The sequence below is a fragment of the Chinchilla lanigera genome, unplaced genomic scaffold, assembly GCF_000276665.1.
Source record: "Chinchilla lanigera isolate Chin_1 unplaced genomic scaffold, ChiLan1.0 scaffold00013, whole genome shotgun sequence".
In the NCBI taxonomy this organism is placed as follows: domain Eukaryota; kingdom Metazoa; phylum Chordata; class Mammalia; order Rodentia; family Chinchillidae; genus Chinchilla; species Chinchilla lanigera.
In genome coordinates, this window is record NW_004955414.1 from 25,727,309 (window position 1) to 25,747,180 (window position 19,872).

Consider the following 19,872-nt stretch of genomic DNA (forward strand, 5'->3'; position numbering starts at 1 on the left):
CAGATGAATGCAGTGGTCGAGTTCTTCTTGCGGCCCCGGGAATCAGACTTGGGATCTGTTTCTCTTAGTGCTGCAGCAAAAGCAGCTGCTTTTTCTCGGTCTCTTTGTTTTCTCTTCTTGGCCTCCTCCTCGTCATGGCTATAGAATACTGAGGAGGCAATTCTTACTAACATCTCAAGTGAGCCGTCTGGGGCGAAAGCCATTCTTTGTAGCATTTGATCTTTTGTTTCATTTGGGTCTTTTTTTTTTTTTTTTTTGTGGTACCAGGAATTGAACTCATGACCTTGCCCTTGCCGGGCAAGTGCTGGGCTGCTAAGCTATATCCCTGGCCTGGGTCATTCTTTGTTTAGTTACTATTTTCTTTGAACTTGCCAAGGATCTTACTGAACTGTTTTGTTACCTCCATTGATACCCCTTCAGACACTTCTGTGTAACCCCCTGATGATCAGCTTTGGGGGAAGTTAGGAAGTTTTGGAGGCACTTTTTTGTCATTTTCTCGTATTTCTATTTTTTTAATTAGTTTTTTTTTGTGCCAGGGTTTGCAGCTTTTTTGGTCCAGTACCCCATTCTGCAAGAATAAACCTCAGTCTTACTTATCACTTTCAGAAAATTCAAATATTGGCATACAGATAAAACCAACTGACAGCACCAATTATGTTACCTTGGCTATAGTAGTTAAGTCCGTGACTACAATGGCATCAAGAATGAACTGGATACTAACAAACCCTAAGAACCACTCATGAAAACAACCTTAACTAGAGCAAAAAGGTCAATGTAAACACTTAGGCAACCCTGTATTTACTATAGTGACCTATAGTGAATTAAACCACTAATTTCTCCTGGATATACACAGCAATACAAAAGCTCAAGCAGACCACTTAGACTAACCTCCAATTCCTTCAGATTTACCCTCTCTAAAGACTATACTCCCCAAACCTGTCCTCCTACCACAGAATACCTGCCTTGTGATCTTCCTGGCCTGAGATGAGCTTCTGACAGGATCTCAGGAGATCTCTGTCTACCTTTTACCCTCTCCAAGCCTGTCTCCCATGGCTGTCTCTTATCCAGTTTCTGCAGCAGGGTAATACATCAGTCCTGGAACAAAACTGTCATCCTGGGTGTTCATCTCTTTGTGTATAAGATTAATCTTTTGGTTGTCACCTCTGCTGCCCTATACTGCAGGGTACATGAGGTGCCTGTGATTAGGGAAGGAGGGTGCACTCTCTCCTCACCTTCAGGATACACAAGATGCTGGTGTTGTATAGAGATGTGGTGGGGCCTTTCTCCTCTCCTGCTCAGGCTATAAGGAGCTGGTGTTGACAGTGGTGGTGTGGTGAGGACTTTCTCCTTACCACAGGGGCACATGAAGTGCAAGTGTCTGAAGCAGAGATGGGTGGGGTCTCTCTTCTCTCCCACATGGCCTGTGAGGTACCAGTATGGGGAAAAGGCCTCTCTCCCTCCCTGTAAGTCCCACCTAGAATGTATTTTTAGAATTTAGTAAAATTAAATCATAAAGTATACATTCTTTTTTTGCCTGGTGGTTTTTCTTTAACATAATTATTTTCATTTTAATCTATATTGTATGCATCAATGCAATTCATTCCTTTGCATAATTTATTCCACTATTATGGAAAAACCACAGATTTTGTTTTATCCATTTCCATTATCAGTTATCCATTACCACTGATAAACATGTTTCCAATTTTTTACTACATAAATGAAATGAATGTGGACATTTGTGTAAAAAACACATACTATTATTTTCCTTGGGTAAATGCCTAGGAGTGGAATGGCTGGGTTACATGGTTTGCTTAACTTAAAACCAAACAGTTAACTGTGTTTCAATGTAACATACTATTTCATATTCCTATTAAAGAAGAGTAATGGCTCTAATTCCTCAAAATCTTCGCCAATATACAAGCAGCCCTCTGAAAAGCGACAACACTGAATAGACCTCTCTTTCCTGAAGAATAAGACTCAATTTGTGTGCCTTTTTTGTTGTTCTTTTCTTTTCTTTTTGTTTTTAAGACAGGGTTTTACTATGTAGCTCAGGTTGGCCCTGAACTCATAGGGATCCTCTTGCTTCTGCCTCCCGAGGCTGGGATTACAAATGCTGGGATTATGGGGGCATGCCACCACACCTGGCTTGTGTGCCTTTTTACAACTGCATTAAACTTTGCAGGCCACAGAAATTGTCTCCCTATCCCACTTCTCTGCTCTCAGTAGCTCCCAGATATTCACCTTAGGCCAGTTCACTGTTATGTTCCCAATGAAGTGACACAAAAATGTCCCTCAGGCTGCCTTCTACTCAACATCCAGAACTTGGGAAGCAAACTCCACTCTTATCTCCTCCCCGTACTCTTCAAGGTGGGAGAGATAGTTAGTGGTTTTATATTTTCTGATTTATACCACATAATATACATTTTTAAAAAAATATTAATAGATTTTAACAAGAGGACACTGAAAATGGGAGAAAAGACATACCCAACTGCTGGAACAGGAGAGCCACACTAGTGCCTGTGACAGGAAGACTATCATGTAGAGGAGTCTGAATCAGCTGCCTGTCTCCTGCACCCAAGGAAAACAGCTTCTGAAAAATGGAGAAATGTACACTTATGAAGTGATTTTAGATATTTTCTTAAAATAAAACTCCATTTGAAGTTTAATTTTAGAGCAAATGACCACGACAGCCAATTCACAGATTTAAAGGGCAATAACTTATAATCCAAAACATTCAAGTAGCTTTGTATACACCAAAAATGGTAGAAAAAAATTCAGCAACTCAAAGTTGAAAATTTATAGCAATGAGACACAAAAAAGTCACCTGCATTCACAATTGACTAAAAAATAATAAAGAGTTAAATTTAGTAACTCTAGGAAAGGCCCACATGATAATTCTGCTTCTTTAAAGTTTAAACCCAACTTTGACCAAATCCACATTTAATATTTTGTGCTAGTAACAGAGATGAGAACAGGAAGAAGATGAGAAAATATGAGAACAGGAAGAAGAAAAGAAGGTAACAACTTAAGAGAAGAAAGGGACAGTTAAAAAGATAAAGGGCAAGGAAAATGTATGACCATTTTATTATATGTAATGTATCTATCAGACTGAAGACAGTGTGACCTTTAGGGAGCTGCCCCCTTTCCTCAATAGTAGATAAAAATAAGGAAAATAAATAATCAACTAACGATTTAACAGTTTAAAGGAAAAGAGTTTTGTTTGTTTTTGATGCTGGAGATTAAGACTTAGAGCCCTGTGGGTGCTAAGCATACACTCTACCAATAAGTTACACCCTAAGTCCCAAATCCTTTTAAAGTATGGTTACTCTAGAAATAATAAACATATCATAACAGCTAAGATTCTTAGTTTTCTATTTCAGAGGCAAATGTAAGACTCTTAAGACCTACAAAATAAAGGGATCTAGTAAGAAGTGGACATAATATCACCAAAAAAAAATCTGTTTTCTTATTGTTGTCTTATAATTTTTGTCAAACTTTTTTACTTTAAGTTAATAAAAATGATGGATAACTATATACAGGAATAAGCAAAGTGAAAGAGTACATTTAAAAGTTCAGTCTAAGAAAGTGTATGTCCAGAAAATACAAAGTTCAAGTTACATAAAATATGACTTCTAATTATGTTATATGAAAGGTGAATTCTATGTTAAAATTAACTTTACAACCTAAGAAAAGAACAGAATCTTATGTGTCTAGAAAGTAAACCACAGGAACAATGCTTAACTAGGATCCTCTTTAAAACAAAAAATATTTAAAGAATTCTTTCCCTCCCTTTCTCATCAATTTACTGTACAGAAAGAGTAGTCACTCTCCATCTGACTCTCTATTCTGTTTACCTGAGACCCTCCAGCTGCTGGGACAAGACAGGCACAAAGGTTTGCAATGAGGCTTTCCAAGGAGACATTCAGACTGTCCACGTACACAGTATAAATCAGACCCAGGCAAGCCTGCAAAGAGAAGATGCATACAGTTATTTCATGGAAAAAGCACTAAAACTAAATTGCATGATATCTGTGCCTGGAAAATTTCTCTTTGAACACAATAAAGTATATTCTACAGTGAACATGGAATAAATGTGAAGCAACAAACATTAAGTTTATTAAATTTTCCTTGAGGACCAGGACTCCCTAATGAGCTTCAATATAAAGCAGAAAGCCCTAATTTGTAAAACAGTTGCCTGTGCTCAGATAAGTACTTTAACCAACATGCAGAGCTAAAACTAATTTTGTTCTACTGTTTTTCCCTATTATTTCAATTTACCCTGCAAAACTTCAAATTGAAAGATTAAAAAAATTAGGTATTTGATCTTATTTTATGGTTCTTATAAATTTACTCAATGGAAAACTTATGTGAATTATAATAGAAGGTAGCAAAACAGAGAAGATATTAAGATTAACAGAAGAAGGCACATGGTAAACAGAAGATAAAATTCAATCTTTATGATTCAGCTTACTGAAATTTGTCACTCTGAAAAATTAGTAACTGTTGAAGACTTACCTACTGTCACTAAAATCTGGACTTTTTTTTTTTAGACTATATTATTTCACTTTCTGGAAGAGTTTTTCATAAACTACTAATAAATTTTTTCCTAAATTTGAAAATGCACAGTATCTAAGAAAGAAAAAAATCTGGACATAAACAATATTTTAAAGATATGTTGGTGGGGCTAGGGATTTAGCTCAGTGGCACAGTGCCTGCCTGGCAAGCGCAAGGTCCTGAGTTCGGTTCCCAATACAGGGGAGAAAAAAAAAAAGATATATTGGTAACAGTATGCTCATGATCGTTTGTCTAAAAATCGTCTAAAAATCTCTAAAAATCTCAAGTCTAAAAATCTCAAGTAATCCTACTATTTACTTCACTCTAACTACTTATAAATTGAATAAACATATACAAGGTTGCAATTACTAATGTATTTTAAATTTGCTACAGGTAATTAAATTATCTCTTTAGGATTTGTAACTTTTGGATTTAATTATTGTGAGACTGATGTAAGGATAAACACTATATCCTTAGAGGTGTAAAGAATCATGTTAATTTACTCAAGTATTCCTTTTACCCAACATGAATTTACTTCTGTTCATGCTAATTTTATCAATCAGTCACTAAACCAATTTAATGATATTTTCAATACAAGGGACATATCATTATGCATTCAAAATAGATTTACACAATAATTTAATAATGATCACTATGAGTTCTTTACCCTAAAAACTTCTGGATAATCTAATCTGGATACCAACACCAGGCTTTTGGGAGCAAACACTTCTGCAGGTTGAATTAAACCAGACACTTCCTCTTCACCTTCAATCTCTTCCTTCTTTGTTCCCTAGAAAAAGCAACACTGCAATCAACAGAATTTCCTGCATTCATAATTCACAGAAGAAATACAAGACACACACCTTCTAGATAATTTACAGAAATCCAAAATTGATTAAAGCATAATTTGCAGAAATTAGGCAAAGAAATTATGAAGCAAAGAACATGTTTAAAGTATTCTTTTAAAAGTAAACTTTTAAATACATTTTAAAAGTTCTTTAAGCTCCTGATAAGTGTACCCCAACTTTAAGCATTTTCTTCCCTCCCTACTTCCTCCCTCCATCTCTTCTTCTCTTCCTTCTCTTCCTTCTCTTCCTTCTCTTCCTCCCTTTTGAAAGAGAGGCTTGGTTATGTTGCCCATGCTGGACTTGAATTCCAGAGTTCAAGTGATCTTCCACCTCTGCTACCCCAGTAGCTGAAATTACATGTGCCACTGTGCTTGGCTTTAAGGTAAAATAAGACACGTTAAAATTATTTTAAGTAGTGACCACAACAATTAAAAATGACACATAAGCGTAAAGTCAGTTTTCAAGAGATGAGAAAAATCTGTTTTAGAAATGAGTAATAATTGTCAGTTTTGTTTTTCTGCTTGGCCCAATCTGTCAAATGAGGATTCTAAGACTTGTAGAATGCTCAGTGCTCTTAGAGTAAAGCCCAATCAGTTCTAAATTGCTTTGCTCACAAGCAACAATGCTGGTATGTTGAGAAGGGAGAACATTTTCATATACTAAGGGAAGATTCAGGATGTACTTAATAATATTGAAATGCATGATTATAAATGGCAAAAATGGTAACTTTCAGGAAGAATTTAACACCAAAAGAAAAAGAAAAAAGAAAGAAAGTCAGTCTTAAAAAACACAAGTTTCCACAACTAAATGCTGGTTAACAAACCTGAAAAGCCAGGAGTGGTTGTATATGGCTGTAATCCCAGTAAGAGAGGTTGACTCAGGAGGAACGAAAAGTTTAAGGCCAACCTGAGTTAGGTAATGAGACACTGTCAAAAGTTCAAAGCCTTCTTGAACTAGGTAATGTCATATTCTGTCTCATTTATGAATCAAGTATTTTATGTGCAACTACTGTTGGACAAGACTATGATATACTGTGAGAGTTTCAAGGCAGAAAAAGGAGGAAAGGTTAAAAAGAAAAAAGCATTCAGATTTATTTCTAGATATTCTAAGATTCTAGGACAACTTCCTAACTAGACTCTCCTTGTCTTTCCTTTACACTAATCAAAGGTTCAACTTACAACTTAACTTCCTCCCTGAAGACTTTTTTTCCTAATATTTTCTTTCTCCTACTTTCTAGCAGAGTTTACCAATATATCAAGCTTGCTTATAGTGATTTCTTCTGCCAAACTTTCTCCCAAAAGCCACAAAATGCTATACCCAGCTGCCTGGTTGATATCTCCAGTTAATTACTAATAGGCATCAACTGAAATCTCACAGTACCCATCCCATCTTGAGTGTGTATTTTTTTCTGTCTAATAAACCTCTTTATGCCTTTCAGTAATCTGTCTTGAAAATCGTTTTACTGTGGCAGAAGTCTGAGAACCCATCACCTACCCTACGGATAAGGTGTACTGCAGAGGTCCCCATCTCCTCTTTGGGGGAACTGCTAGACAAGCAGTGGTAAACCTATGGCACAGGTGCTACAGTGGGCTGTTTGTATCACTGAAAACTCTAAAAGGTTTGCCAATACTGCCCTGTCCATATCCATGGACAATATCCAATTGCCATCAAATTCTGATTCCTCACCACCTCCACTGCTACCACAATATTGGGAACCACCATAATCTCTTATGAGGATTATTATGATAGCCTCCCTCCATCTCCTTTACTCTTCTTGGACTCTACTTTGCTTCCTTGCTGCTCTTCAAACATGCGAGGCATGCTCCCATCCCTACAGGTTTATCGACTTGTTTGCTTTGGAATCCTCTGTCCACAGACATGTCTCATAACAAATATGTCTCTCATCCTCTTTAGGTCTTCAAACACCTAACTCTGATAAGCCTTTGCTGGCCACTCTACTTAAAGCTGCAGGAGTCTAACACTACTTATTTTCTTTCCCTGCTTTTTTTCTCCATGCCATTTGTCATTACCTAACGTGTTATACATTTTACTAACCGTGGTTTTTCTGTTTATCTGTTTGTCTCACTAGACTATGCTCCATAAAGGCCAGCATTTCTGTCTTTGGTTCAATGATTATTTCCCAGTTCCTAAAATAAGGGTTGGAAACCTAGCTGATGCTTAGTATCTATCTATTCCCTGCATAAATGCAGAATTAAATTTTCTTAGAATGCCCTTCTGGGTACTTTACCAAAGGACACCCTTGCTCCCAGTCATAAAGGGCAAGAACTATATTTTTTATTTCCTTTAGAACCTCTTTAGTTTCTACTACAGTGCAGTACAACCAGTTATTAGTTGCACAAGTAATGCAAATATTCAAAGAGAACTATTCCTATGTATGATACAGTCCATACACTCTTGATAGATTTTCATTTGCTACAAAGTGAAAACTAAATTTAGGTTGGTTTCTGGAATCCTCAGAAATAATAAAAATGTGACGAATATGAATTTATGGAAGATTTCCACACATAATGAATCATATTCCTTGTGGATTACTAACAGATTCAAAATGACAAAAGAATTACTGAAATTCTTGGAGCAATAAACCTATCCACATTATTATGAGATTGGGATAAATGCTCCAGAGTACTATTAAAAGACAGCTTAAGTAAATAAATAACCATTTCAAATAAATGACCATTAAACTACTTTGACCAAAATATTAAATAGAATGTATTGGTTAATTTTAAAAGCTGTTCTTCAGGCCAGGGATGGTGGCATACGCCTATAATCCCAGCACTAAGGAGGTTGAGGGAAGAGGTCCCTGTGAGTTCAGGGCCAGTAGACGCTATACAGTGAAATCAAGGCCAGCCTAAGCTACACAGTGAGACTATGTCTCTAAATAAATAAATGGAATACAGACTGTATATTTTGATGACATTAAGGAATTATTCAAAATTACAATTGATTCTGTTAGGGATTGTTTCCGTAGTGTAGTGGTTATCACATTCGCATCACAATTGATTCTGTTAACTATTACAATGGCAGAGTGGTAATGTAAATAACAGCCTTTATCAGAGATATATGCTATATGCTAAAATAGGGGTTTTTTTTCTTTTTCTTTTTTTCTGATTTTTTTTTGAGTCAGGGTCTCATTATGTAGTTCAAGCTGGCCTTGAACTCACTATGTAGCCCAGGCTGGCCTCAAACTCATGGCAATCCTCCTGCTTCAGCCTCCAGAGTGCTGGGATTACAGCCCTGTGCCACCACGTCCAGCTCGCTGAAATAGTTATGAGTAAAATGATAAGGCATCTTTTGTTTTAGAATGCCCCTCATCAAATCAAGGTTTTAGATTTTAAAAGGCTTACAAAATTCTGATTTCTTTTCTTGCCTTTTCTGTACTGGGGACTGAACCCAGAGCCTCTGCATTGAGCTACATCCCAAGCCACTTTTTGTTGTTTTATTTTGCTGTTTTGTGGGAAGGAGGAGGGAGAGGAAGAGGAAGAGAGAGAGAAGTTAAGGAAAAGAGGAGGAGAAAAACTAGGCGGAGGAATAAAAGAGGCAGAGAGATCAAGAAAGACTGTAGATGATACTAAACCTGGGGGGAGGGAGGGGGAAGAAACTTACCGACATACAGAAAGGGAAATGCAAAGGGCCTAAGTCAGGAAGGAGCTGAGTATAGTTTAAGAAACAGAAAAGCAGTCAAACTACACAGTCTAATTGGCTAGGGGAAAAATTATTGCAGAAGATACTGGAATGATAGATTGTGACTGGATTATCTACAGCTTTGAGTCCAAAGACACTTGGGTTTTTATTCTAAACGCCTGGGGGATTTGTTAAAGAGTTTTAAGCAATAATCGTTTCCTTCTTATTTTTATTTTTTGAGAAAGGGTCTTGCTATGTGGCCTTAAACTTTCAACTCTCCTGCCTCAGTTTCCTGAATGCTGGGATTAGAGATATGTACCACCTTTCGTGGCTTTTAATTCTGTTTTTGAAAGATTATTCTGATGCTGAGTGGCTTGTAAAGAGGCCAAAATAGAAAAAAGAAGGCTGGTTGTTCAGACAAGACATATGGTAGAGTGCTAATAGGGAGGGACAGAAAGAGAGGACTGAAGATTTATTTTTGAAGTACAGTCAACAGGATTTGTGATGTCTAGAATGGAAACCAGAATGGACAATATGTAATGCCATTTATTGAGATTAGAAAAATTAGTGAAATGAGACAGAACAAAAGAGTGGAAAGTAATCAGGGGGCAATGTACACATATAAAAAGCTCAAAAATGTGAGTTCCACTCCTTTTAAAAATATGATAGCAAACAGCTGGGCATGGTGGTGCAAGCCTATAATCTCAGCACTCAGGAGGATGAGGCAGGAAGATCAATGTGAGTTCAAGGCCAGTCTGAGTACAAAGTGAATTGGAGGTCAGTCTGAACCGCCAGCGGGACTCTGTCTAAACAACAACAACAATGAAAAGATAGCAAGAAGTTCAAACATTTAGAAATAATGGCTATAAAAGCAGCTTTAGGTAATTATAAATACATTGACACAAGAATATATCAATACATAAACTGAGACATTTAAAATGGACAATATAGAAAGTGTGTTTATGTGTATTGGTAAATTTGTATTAAATGGGTTTATAGCCAGGCATAGTGGCACACGCCTGTAATCTCAGCACTTGGGAGGGTGAGGTAGGAGGATCGTCGCAAGTTCAAGACCAGCCTGGGCTACAAAGTGAGCTCATGGCCAGCCTGAACTGTACAGTAAGACCCTGTCTCAAAAAAGACAAGAAAAAAAAATGGGTTTATACTTTAAATATGGAGGGGAAAAGGTCTGGAAGGTTTTACTATAAATGTCTTTGTGTGCTAGCATGTTGTTGCTCTGAGAAAATACGTGCGAGTAACAATTTAAAGGAGAAAAGGTTTATTTTGGCTCATGATTTGAGAAGTCTCAGTCCATGACTGACTGGCTCTACTGCTTTTGGCCTCTGGTGAGAGAGAAATATTATAGTGAAAGAGTGCAGAGGAGGGAAGCTGTTCACCTCATGGCAGCCAGGAAGCAGAGAAAGAAAGGAAGGGTCTGGGGACAAGAATGAACCCTTTCAGTTTATCCACCCCTAGTGACTTACTTCCTCCAACAAGGCCCCACCTCCTAATAGTATATTTATTCAACTATGAGCGCATCAGTGGATTAATCCACTGATGAAGCTTAGCATTCCCATGATCTAATCACCATCCAAAAGCCCCACTAGGGAACACAGGAGACTTCTGGAGGACATTTTAGATCCAAACTGTAACACTCTGGATCACAGGATTATTTTCTGATATGTTTATATTTGTATTTTTATATTAAATGTTTAAAGTTTTTGGGTATCACTATAGAAGGATGGGGAATAACCCTTTCTGTCAGGAAATTTAAGTTTCCCCTAAATGCTAGGAGAAACAAAGGTTTTAAAAAGAAATGCAACTGGTACAAAACAATATTGCAACAGTTAAAAGTGTATATTTAAAATGCCTGAAAAACTCTGAGAAATCAGTGAAAGCCACAGCAGTGAACCAGGATGCTTAAAAGATCCTTTCAGAATAGCATGAAGTAATGATAAAGCAAAAAAGAGAAATCTAACAATAAGGGAAGCCAAAGAAGTCAAGCTACAGAAAAGTAGTATACTTTGTACTGTGACTGGCTTGAATTGTAATATAGACTGTTATGGCTTATATCTAGATGTCCTCCCAAAGTCTCATGCACTATAGGTAGAGCTTCTCAGAGCTGGCTGGATCTAGGGTGTGTGATACTGGGATTAAGTTTGTGTGGTACAAAATTAGTCCACTGGTTGGTTTAACACAGTTCTGGGTGTGGATAATGAGAAGGCCCACCCTGAGTGTGCTAGTGGCATCACCCAAGAAGCTTGTAGCCTGGATGAGATAAACAGGAAAGGGAGGCCTGCTTGTTACTGTCGCCTCCTGCCTCCCCTGCCATGGACTGTTTCTCCTTTGCTCTGCCCCTCTGCCTTGTCACACTGACTTGAAGCCAGCTCACTGTATGGACTGAAACCTCCTCAAACTGTGAGCTGAAATAAACTTATACTCCTTTAACTTGTAGGTGTTGTGATCTCAACAGCAAGAAAATAACCAAGGTATATAACTACCTGTCCATTTAGTTTTACTACTTTTAGTTTTTATGTACTTTTAAAATAAAATTAAGTAACCTAATTCTCCATTTTTATTTTACATAGTTGAACCAAATATCCTTGCCTACTTTGACATTATCAGAGTTGATAAAATACATTAGTTTGCAGCAGATTTTTTTCATCTCTGAGAAGATAATATTCATTTATCATAATTTAAAGCTTTTCAATTTTGGCATCTTTTATTTCAATAATTCTGACTCAATACCTCTTTAAAACATCTTTTATTCTCCAATTAATATCTACTGAATAAATTAGAATTAATGAATTAATCAGGATAATCTGAAAACTATGCTCACTACCACTAAAAAATGTTTTCATTCATCATTTATCCCAAGACATAATTAACTCACATTTCAACTGTTATATTACCCTACTCAAGTATTTGGGTATATTACAAAAATATGAAGAATATTTAGGACTGACTTAAAAATGTCATAATTAAGAGAAATACTACTATGCTAACCTTTATCTTTCAAGGAAAAGATAATACATTTTTGTGAAAGATGGGAAAACAGCAGATAAACTCCATGTTTGTTTTCTAACAAGGTTAATTATCTCAAAATTAGTGTCACATGAATTCAAGAATATTGTTTTGTGAACTGCCATAGGCAATGAATTCTTTTAAATTTCTTTTTCCCTACCTATCTTAGTCACCTTTCTTTTTCTAGGACATAATACCCAATTAAACACAACTTGAAAGAGAAAAGGTTTATGTTGGCTCATGGCTTCAGAGGTTTCAGTCCATGCTTGCCTGGCTGTAAGACAAAAATATCATGGTAGGAGGGCATGGCAGAAGAAATCTGCCTCATCCCATGGCAGCCAAGACTCAGGAGCAAAAAAGAAAGATCCACAGAGGAAAAGGTCAAGGACCAGACACAGTTCCTAAGGTCACACCCCCATGACCCACCCAGACACATTCAGAAGTATGCTTTACTAACCTCCTAGGCAGCCCACAAGCCAATCAAGTTGACAATCAAGATTACCATCACACTACTTGATAAAATCAGTGAAAAAACTAAAAATAACCAAGTGCAAAATTATTTTTCTAAGACAAATCATTACAGTAATACTGTTTGATGAGCTATAAGAGTTTAAAAAGTTAACTTCACTAGTTTTTCAGTTAAAGTATATTTTCCTGAATTTTTGATGGAGAAGTTTATAGTAAAGTGGTCATAAACATCAAGATTTCAACTTTATTTTCTTATGGAACATATGTCAAAACCATAACATGGCACATTGAAACATTCAATAAAGAAATAGAACATTTAGTTATAAACAAATGCCATGCAATAAATTCTATAAGGCACGCTCACCTAAAAAAAAAAAAAAGTGCACCTTATTCAGAAGATGATTTGGAATAGTATTCTGTGAATTATAATTTGGGTGGAAATTCTAAATTTTAAAGTATTACCTACTAGTAATACCATTAAAATAAATATCTAAAGTAAAATATGATTAACATCAAAATAGCAAAAATAACACAGTAGTAGGAAGAACTTGAAACCTACCCCTTTCGCTTTATAATAATGCCCAGAGCACTGAAATGACTTGCTAAGGCTATGTACATAGCTCATTAAAGGCACAGCTGTGATTACAAACCAAGTCTTCTAATATTGGCTAACTGTCTTTCTATTTTCTTATACTTGTGACATATAAGCTTTACAAAACATAGGTATTAGTTCAAAGAGCTAAGAGAAATATCTTAGATGTCAAATTGTCAATCTGAAAAGATGTTTAGAACTTTTTTCCCTTTATAATCTTTTCTTGTGTTTAAATAAAATAGTAATAACAATATACAGTTCTTACTAGTTAGTCTTTCCTAGCCTGAAATTGTTAAAATTTAAGGAGTCATTTCACATTGAAGGATTTTGGAAATTTACCCTCAAATGTTTTTCCTGTTGTATTAATGTCTCATATAATTAATGGATCAAGTAATCATAATCCACTAATTAATCAATCATAATTCATGATAGCTTTTCCTGACAAAATGTATCTGTGAAATTATCAAGTGAACTATTAAAATTCAGTATACTGTTCACTGGCCAGTTCCTATTTTAAAAGGAGAATGAAGCTGGATGTTGTGGTGCACACCTATAAACCCAGCACCAAGAGGCTGAGGCAGGAGGATCATTGTGAGTTTGAGGCCATCAGGGCTACATAAGAGAGTTCAAGGCCAGCTGAACTACACACTGAGACCCTGTCTCAAAAAAAAACCATAAATAAATAAACAGATAGATAGATAGATAGATAGATAAATAGATAGGAGTAAAGACAGAGAGTAAAGACTATGGTAAAAAAAGAGAGTGAGGACTGCGGTAAACGCATAACGTTTACTATTCTTACTGTAAGGAGAATCACATATAGATACTTGCATGTGTTATAACTCATCAAACTAGAATAAAGTCAAGGTATGCAAGTCTCCCACTTTTTTCTGTGTCTTTGTAATACTACTTATGCTAGACTCTGCTGAATAAGCTCTAAAAATTAGTCTCTAGAATGTGATCAAGTATAATGTTGATTATATTAATGGCTAACCCACTTCCCAGAATTTGTTATTCCTAATTTCTGGTTTAATAAGTTATCACTGACTAATGCTAAGTTATCATCGACTAAATGCGTCCTGGGGGAACAAAGATTTTCTTAAAAAGATATTCATAATAGTCTTATTCATAATATTGACAAAACAAAATAAATGCCATCAGGAGAATGATTTGAAATGGTAGATAAGTGTGTAGCCATTTTAGTTTCAAAAAATCCTTATCATTAAAGAAACTATTTTTTCCATTATTTCACCTTTCTACTTAAACATTTTAAATTTTCTATAATAAGCACAATATACTTTGAAAACTAAGGAAGAAGAAAACTGATTAGGTTGTACTTCAGATAAATCTAGGGAATGTTTTGCATGTGATTTCCTTCACTGCTCCAAGTTTTTATCTATACAGCAGTCTAGAAATACATTTTACTATTTTCCAAGTAATGCCTTAATAATTTGGAAATAACTGCATGATATTATGAATATGTAAATTTATTTTCTCAAATACCTGTTTAAATAACATTTCTTGAAATATACAGATATCATTGATTTGTAATGTTTCCATTGTTGGATATTGTATTCTTAAGTACAACATGATCTGTTTCTTAACTATCTTTTCTGTTTTCATAATAGGTCTTATTCTTGAACCAAGAACATAGTAATATACTTTTCTGCAGTATTACAGTATATGCTTTTGTAGTTGGTCTCTAGAAATAGACATAGTCAAGCTCTTTGACTTAGTACCTGAATATTCCTGGGTAAGTCTTTTAATCTCATCTTTAAAATGGAAATGCTGAAACCTACCAACTGGTGTTCTTGTGAGAATAAAATAAAATACATGTGAATTAAGTAAAATGGAATAAAATAGTGTTATAAAATGTTTGCAAAGTACACAGAACATAAACTTTTAATTTACCATAAACTCTAAAATATTTTTTTCTATTTGTAGTTTTTGCCCAATTTCCTCTTTTCTTTTTCCTCTTCTAAGTCTTAGCTCTCATTTTTCAAATGTCCAGCCAAGTTTTTTGAACTCTGTAATACTTACTCCAGTTGCCCAGCCTTCAATTATCTGTTTCACTGAATAATACTTAGCATATGGTATTTTGGGGTATTTTTGCACTTAAGTTTTGGATTTGCTTTTTGTACTAGAATTCAATCCCAATGAGAAGCATATCGTGCCTTTACGCCTCTTCTACCTTGATTGTTCTTCTTACCTCCCCAAATCACCCTCTTTCATTTCCCTTTCTCTCTTTCTTTGATGGCAATGTGTCGGCTGATATGGCAAATATGTTCACTGAGAAAATAATTATCATTGGTTCAGAAATAGGTATATAAATATATTAAAATTTTAAAAAGGTACAAAACTAAAGGAAAATTTAGAAAGGTCTATCACATTTTACCTAAACCATAAATTTCAATGTCAAATCTGTCATAGTCTACTGATTACTTAAAAAGACAATCTAGGATCACATTGCCAGGTTGAAGAATTCTGGAAACATGCTATCAAAAGTTTAATGCCAAAGCTGCTTATGATCAATGCCAAAATTTGCATGTGATTACTAACCATGTTACTGTATCCTGAAAAAGGAAACCAAGCCAACATTTTTAAACTTGCACAATTATACTTTGGATGGTGTGTGTCCCTAAGTTTCTCTTCTTTAGACTTCCAAATAATGTGTCATAGGGTAACGGGTATGAAGTAATTCACACCACGTGAGAATTAAATGATCTATTTTGAACTGATGATATGATCCAAAATCAAAAGACAAACACATTTTTAAAAAAGGACATAGCTAAACAGTTGATGCCAAAAATGAGAAAAACCTTACTGATGGATCTAGAAAAGACTATCATTTGGGTTTTTCTTCTTCTTCTTGTTCTTCTTCTTTTTTTTTTTTCCCCCAAATTGTACCTCACAGTTTGTACCCTCATCTGGATCAAACTCAAAAGACTAATTTTTTGATGCCAGCATAGAAAAATCAGACTTGCAATTCTGGGTAGTACCTAAGTACATTATATAGAAGCCCAAATTTTTATAGTATGTTTATATCTTTACAATCTTAGAAAAACTCATATAAAGCACCTTTTAAAGTGGTGTAACTTGATGACTCATAAAAACTAAATAAGTATAATAAATATAATTTTTGGCCCATTTAAAAGGATAAATAGGAAAATATCTGAGCTAAAAAGAAAAGTAACTTTTTAAAGCATTGATTTGAAATATATGAAAACCATTCTTTATTCAAAGGAGTGAAGGGTCCTTAAAGAAATGGCTGATATTAAGGTTGAGGCTGAAAAGAAATGAGTTTGGATTAAATTACACCATTAAAAGCAAAAAGTTGAAAAATGCTTTAATTAAAAAAAAGATGGGACCTTATTTAAAAAATATAGAAACCAGTCTGAGAGATGCCCATTGGTCAAATATGGGATAACATGTGCATTAAAGTCATGAAAACCACTTATGAATTATACACTATTAAAAAAAACTGGCCCATGGTTCAGACAGGTAAGAGAATTCTTGCTTATGATAAAATGTCAACTGTTGACTAGTAAAGGTAGAAGGAGCATGGAGTTGGAAAATAACAATTTTACAATCATCATAATCAAAGTTGGTCCAGGAAAGAATCATCAAAAAATGCTATATCTAATGGAGGACGAGTGATGAGTCACAGGATATTTGTCTATTCAAAGTTTCTGCCTACGGTTCACTTATTATTTGGAAGTGAAAAAATAACTACTATATAGTACAGAAATTTGACAATCACTTGACCAGGTTACCAAAATTAGTATCATCAGTGACAATAAACAGACATTCTGTACTTCCAGGTATAAACCCTCAGAAGGAAAACACACTTAAGTACTAACCTAACTGTGGGTATGCAACCCGAATCTAAAAAGAGACATCAAAAAACACAAAGTAAAAAATAGTCTATTAAGGGGGGGATACACAAATTATACTACTCAAAAATGTCAATGTCATAAGAGAAAGAAAGGCCAAGCAACTATTCCAGATGAAACAAAACAAGAGAAATGATAAATGCAATAACCTGTGATATGCATTGGGCATGTCCTAGAAGAAAATAGGGGATGGAGTTATAAAGAACATTATTAGGTCATGAATGGTGGGCAAATGCAGTCCCAGCTACTTAGGAGGCTGAAGCAGGACTGATTTAGTCAAAGAGGAAAGGCTATGCAACGCAGTGAGATGCAGTCTCAGAAAAAGGAAGGGAGGGAGGGAAGTCAGTCAAATGACAAAGTAAGAATAAGAATGTGTATGGTAGGTTAAAGTATTGTATAAATGTTAAATTGCCTGAGGTTGATGGCTGTACTTTACATGTTCATTTAAAATATACATGTTATGGTTTATATGTTCCCCCAAGATGCTCATGCTCATGGAGGGGGTGATGGTTGAAAGGTGACTGGATTATGGGGCTTATACCTGAATTGCCATTAGAAGGCAGTGTGTGGTCAGAAGAAGAGGGTCACTAGGCACAGGCCCCAGAAGGGTTTATCTCCCTCCTCAGTTCCTCCCTTTGCTCTCTGCTTTCTGGAAGTCATGCCATGAGCAACTTTCCTCTGCGATGCCCCCACGACTACTGAATTGAAACCTTCACAAACTGTAAACCAAAATAAACCTCTCCTTTAAAGTTGTGAGTGTTGGGTATTTTACCCCACCAATGATAAAATTACTGAGACAATATACTGAAGAATTTAGGGTAAAGGGATATGACACACATAACTTTCTCTCAAATCATTCAGAAAAAGAAATGTGTGTGTGCATATGTATTCAGAAAGGAGAAAAAAAAGGAAGAGAGGAAAGAAGGAAAAGAGGGAACAGGAGAAAGATCTCAAAAAATCAGTGTAACAAAAGATTAACAGGTGAATATGAGTAAAGGATATATGAATGCTTGGATAATTCCTGCAATTTTTCTGTAAATTTACAATCATTTACAAAAAAAAATTTGAAAAATACCCAAGAATTTCTACAACCTCTTTATAAACACCTGTGATAATGTCTTAATGTACTACCTTTCTGTCTCTTTATCTGGAGGGAAAAGAAGAGGCTAGTGAAGAGAATACCTACATAGTCAGTTAGCTCTGTTAGACAATTCTAGGGAACTGTGAAGAATACAAAAATTAAAAATACACTGCATTTCACCATTAAATTAAACTCTAAACATTAACATAGAAATGAAAGAGAGAGAGTAGCACATGAGCTACAGAATAGTCTCCAACTATTTAGACTAAATTAAAAATGAATTTAATCAACTAGTTGTCAGTGATATCCATCTGACCACTAGGACATAAGAGACTATTTCACAGACTACTGACAATATAATCTTTAATTTCAAACATAAGCAATATGCTGATAGCCATTAAATATTTCATATCAAATATTTCTTAGTCTGAGTTCCTAATTTAAAAACCTTCACATTTTGATATGGCTTCCCACAAAGATCTGACAAAGGAAAAATGTGCTGATGATGCAGAAAATGCATATTTCATTGTATGTAACCTTTTAATAGTTCACTGTCAATAAACTGTCATGCCGGTTTTAATATAAAAGTCTAATGTAAGTGTGTGTCATGATAGATGATTTGTTTCCTTTTGTAGTGAAAAATTAGGTTTCTGCATACAGAAAACTTAGATTTTATAGTTTAATAAAGATAATCAAAACTACAAATGCTTCTCTATGAAAAATTCCAGAAAGCAAGCCAATCATTTCTCCTAATGATGATATTAATTTATCTGCATGTAGAAGCTACAGCAAATAATGCAAACTGGCATACCCAACATCCTCTAAACCCCTTTATAGTTTCCTTCATGTACTACAGAACCTGGAGGGGAAAACAACTATAACCACTGCCAACAAAAGATCCCATACTTTTTTTCTGACTTCCTTTCATGAAAGTAGGTTCTGCAAGCAATCCACCAAGGAAATACCCATTTGAGACTTAGAAGGAGAAGTCAGCAGTGTGAGATGCTGACCACACATGGGGGATGGGATATTCTAGGGCAACTATAATGAAGGTTATATGCAGCACCATTAAGTATCAAGTGGTAAAAGATAGAAGGAATATGCTTTCTAATGTGCAATGTGCAACTATTCCTTGTTCCTAAAACTGATTCCCTGTTTATCCCTTATCCCTCAAAACTCCATCCCTGAAACTCCATTAGTTGCCCATTATTTTGTTATAAATCCTTTCTGCTTAAAGAAAGTAGATCCAGTGGTCTGAAACTAAAATCCTTAACCAATACTCTGAATGAGCAAACATTTTAAATTTCTATAGTTCTAGCCTATGAATTTTGGACCAATTGTGTTGATAATACCACCACTAATAAGAATGAGCTAACATTTACTTAGCCAGGCATGGTGGTGTCTGGAGAATCACAAGTTTGAGCTCAGTCTGGGCAACTTGGGGACTTAGCAAGACCCTATCTCAAAAATTAAAAAAACAAAAACAAAAAAATTGAAAAATAAGCCTGGGGGATATAGCTCAGTGTAGACACCTTGAGTTCAATCCTCAATGTCAGGAAAACAAACACACACACACACACACACACACACACACACACTTTATTTGAGGTGCTTCAATATTGTCAAGCATTGTAATAAATGATTTATAAACATTCTTATTAAATATTCTATGAATGATCCCCTGAAAGAAAAACTTGGAGGAAAAATATCCAGGTTCACAAGAGAAAACTAATCTTAATAATCCAACTCACAGATATGCTATTCTCAGAA

The 19,872-nt window shown here is 35.3% G+C and overlaps 1 protein-coding gene across 1 annotated transcript in view; it reads right to left on the reverse strand.

Moving 5' to 3' along the window:
* Positions 1–19,872, reverse strand: part of Sbf2 (SET binding factor 2) — a gene marked incomplete at its 5' end in the record, with an annotated part of 381,407 nt that overhangs the window by 263,347 nt on the left and 98,188 nt on the right. Inside the window, 3 exon segments of the mRNA XM_013511938.1 lie at positions 2,485–2,590; positions 3,855–3,965; positions 5,222–5,344. Of these exon segments, the coding sequence (XP_013367392.1) occupies positions 2,485–2,590; positions 3,855–3,965; positions 5,222–5,344 (340 nt within the window).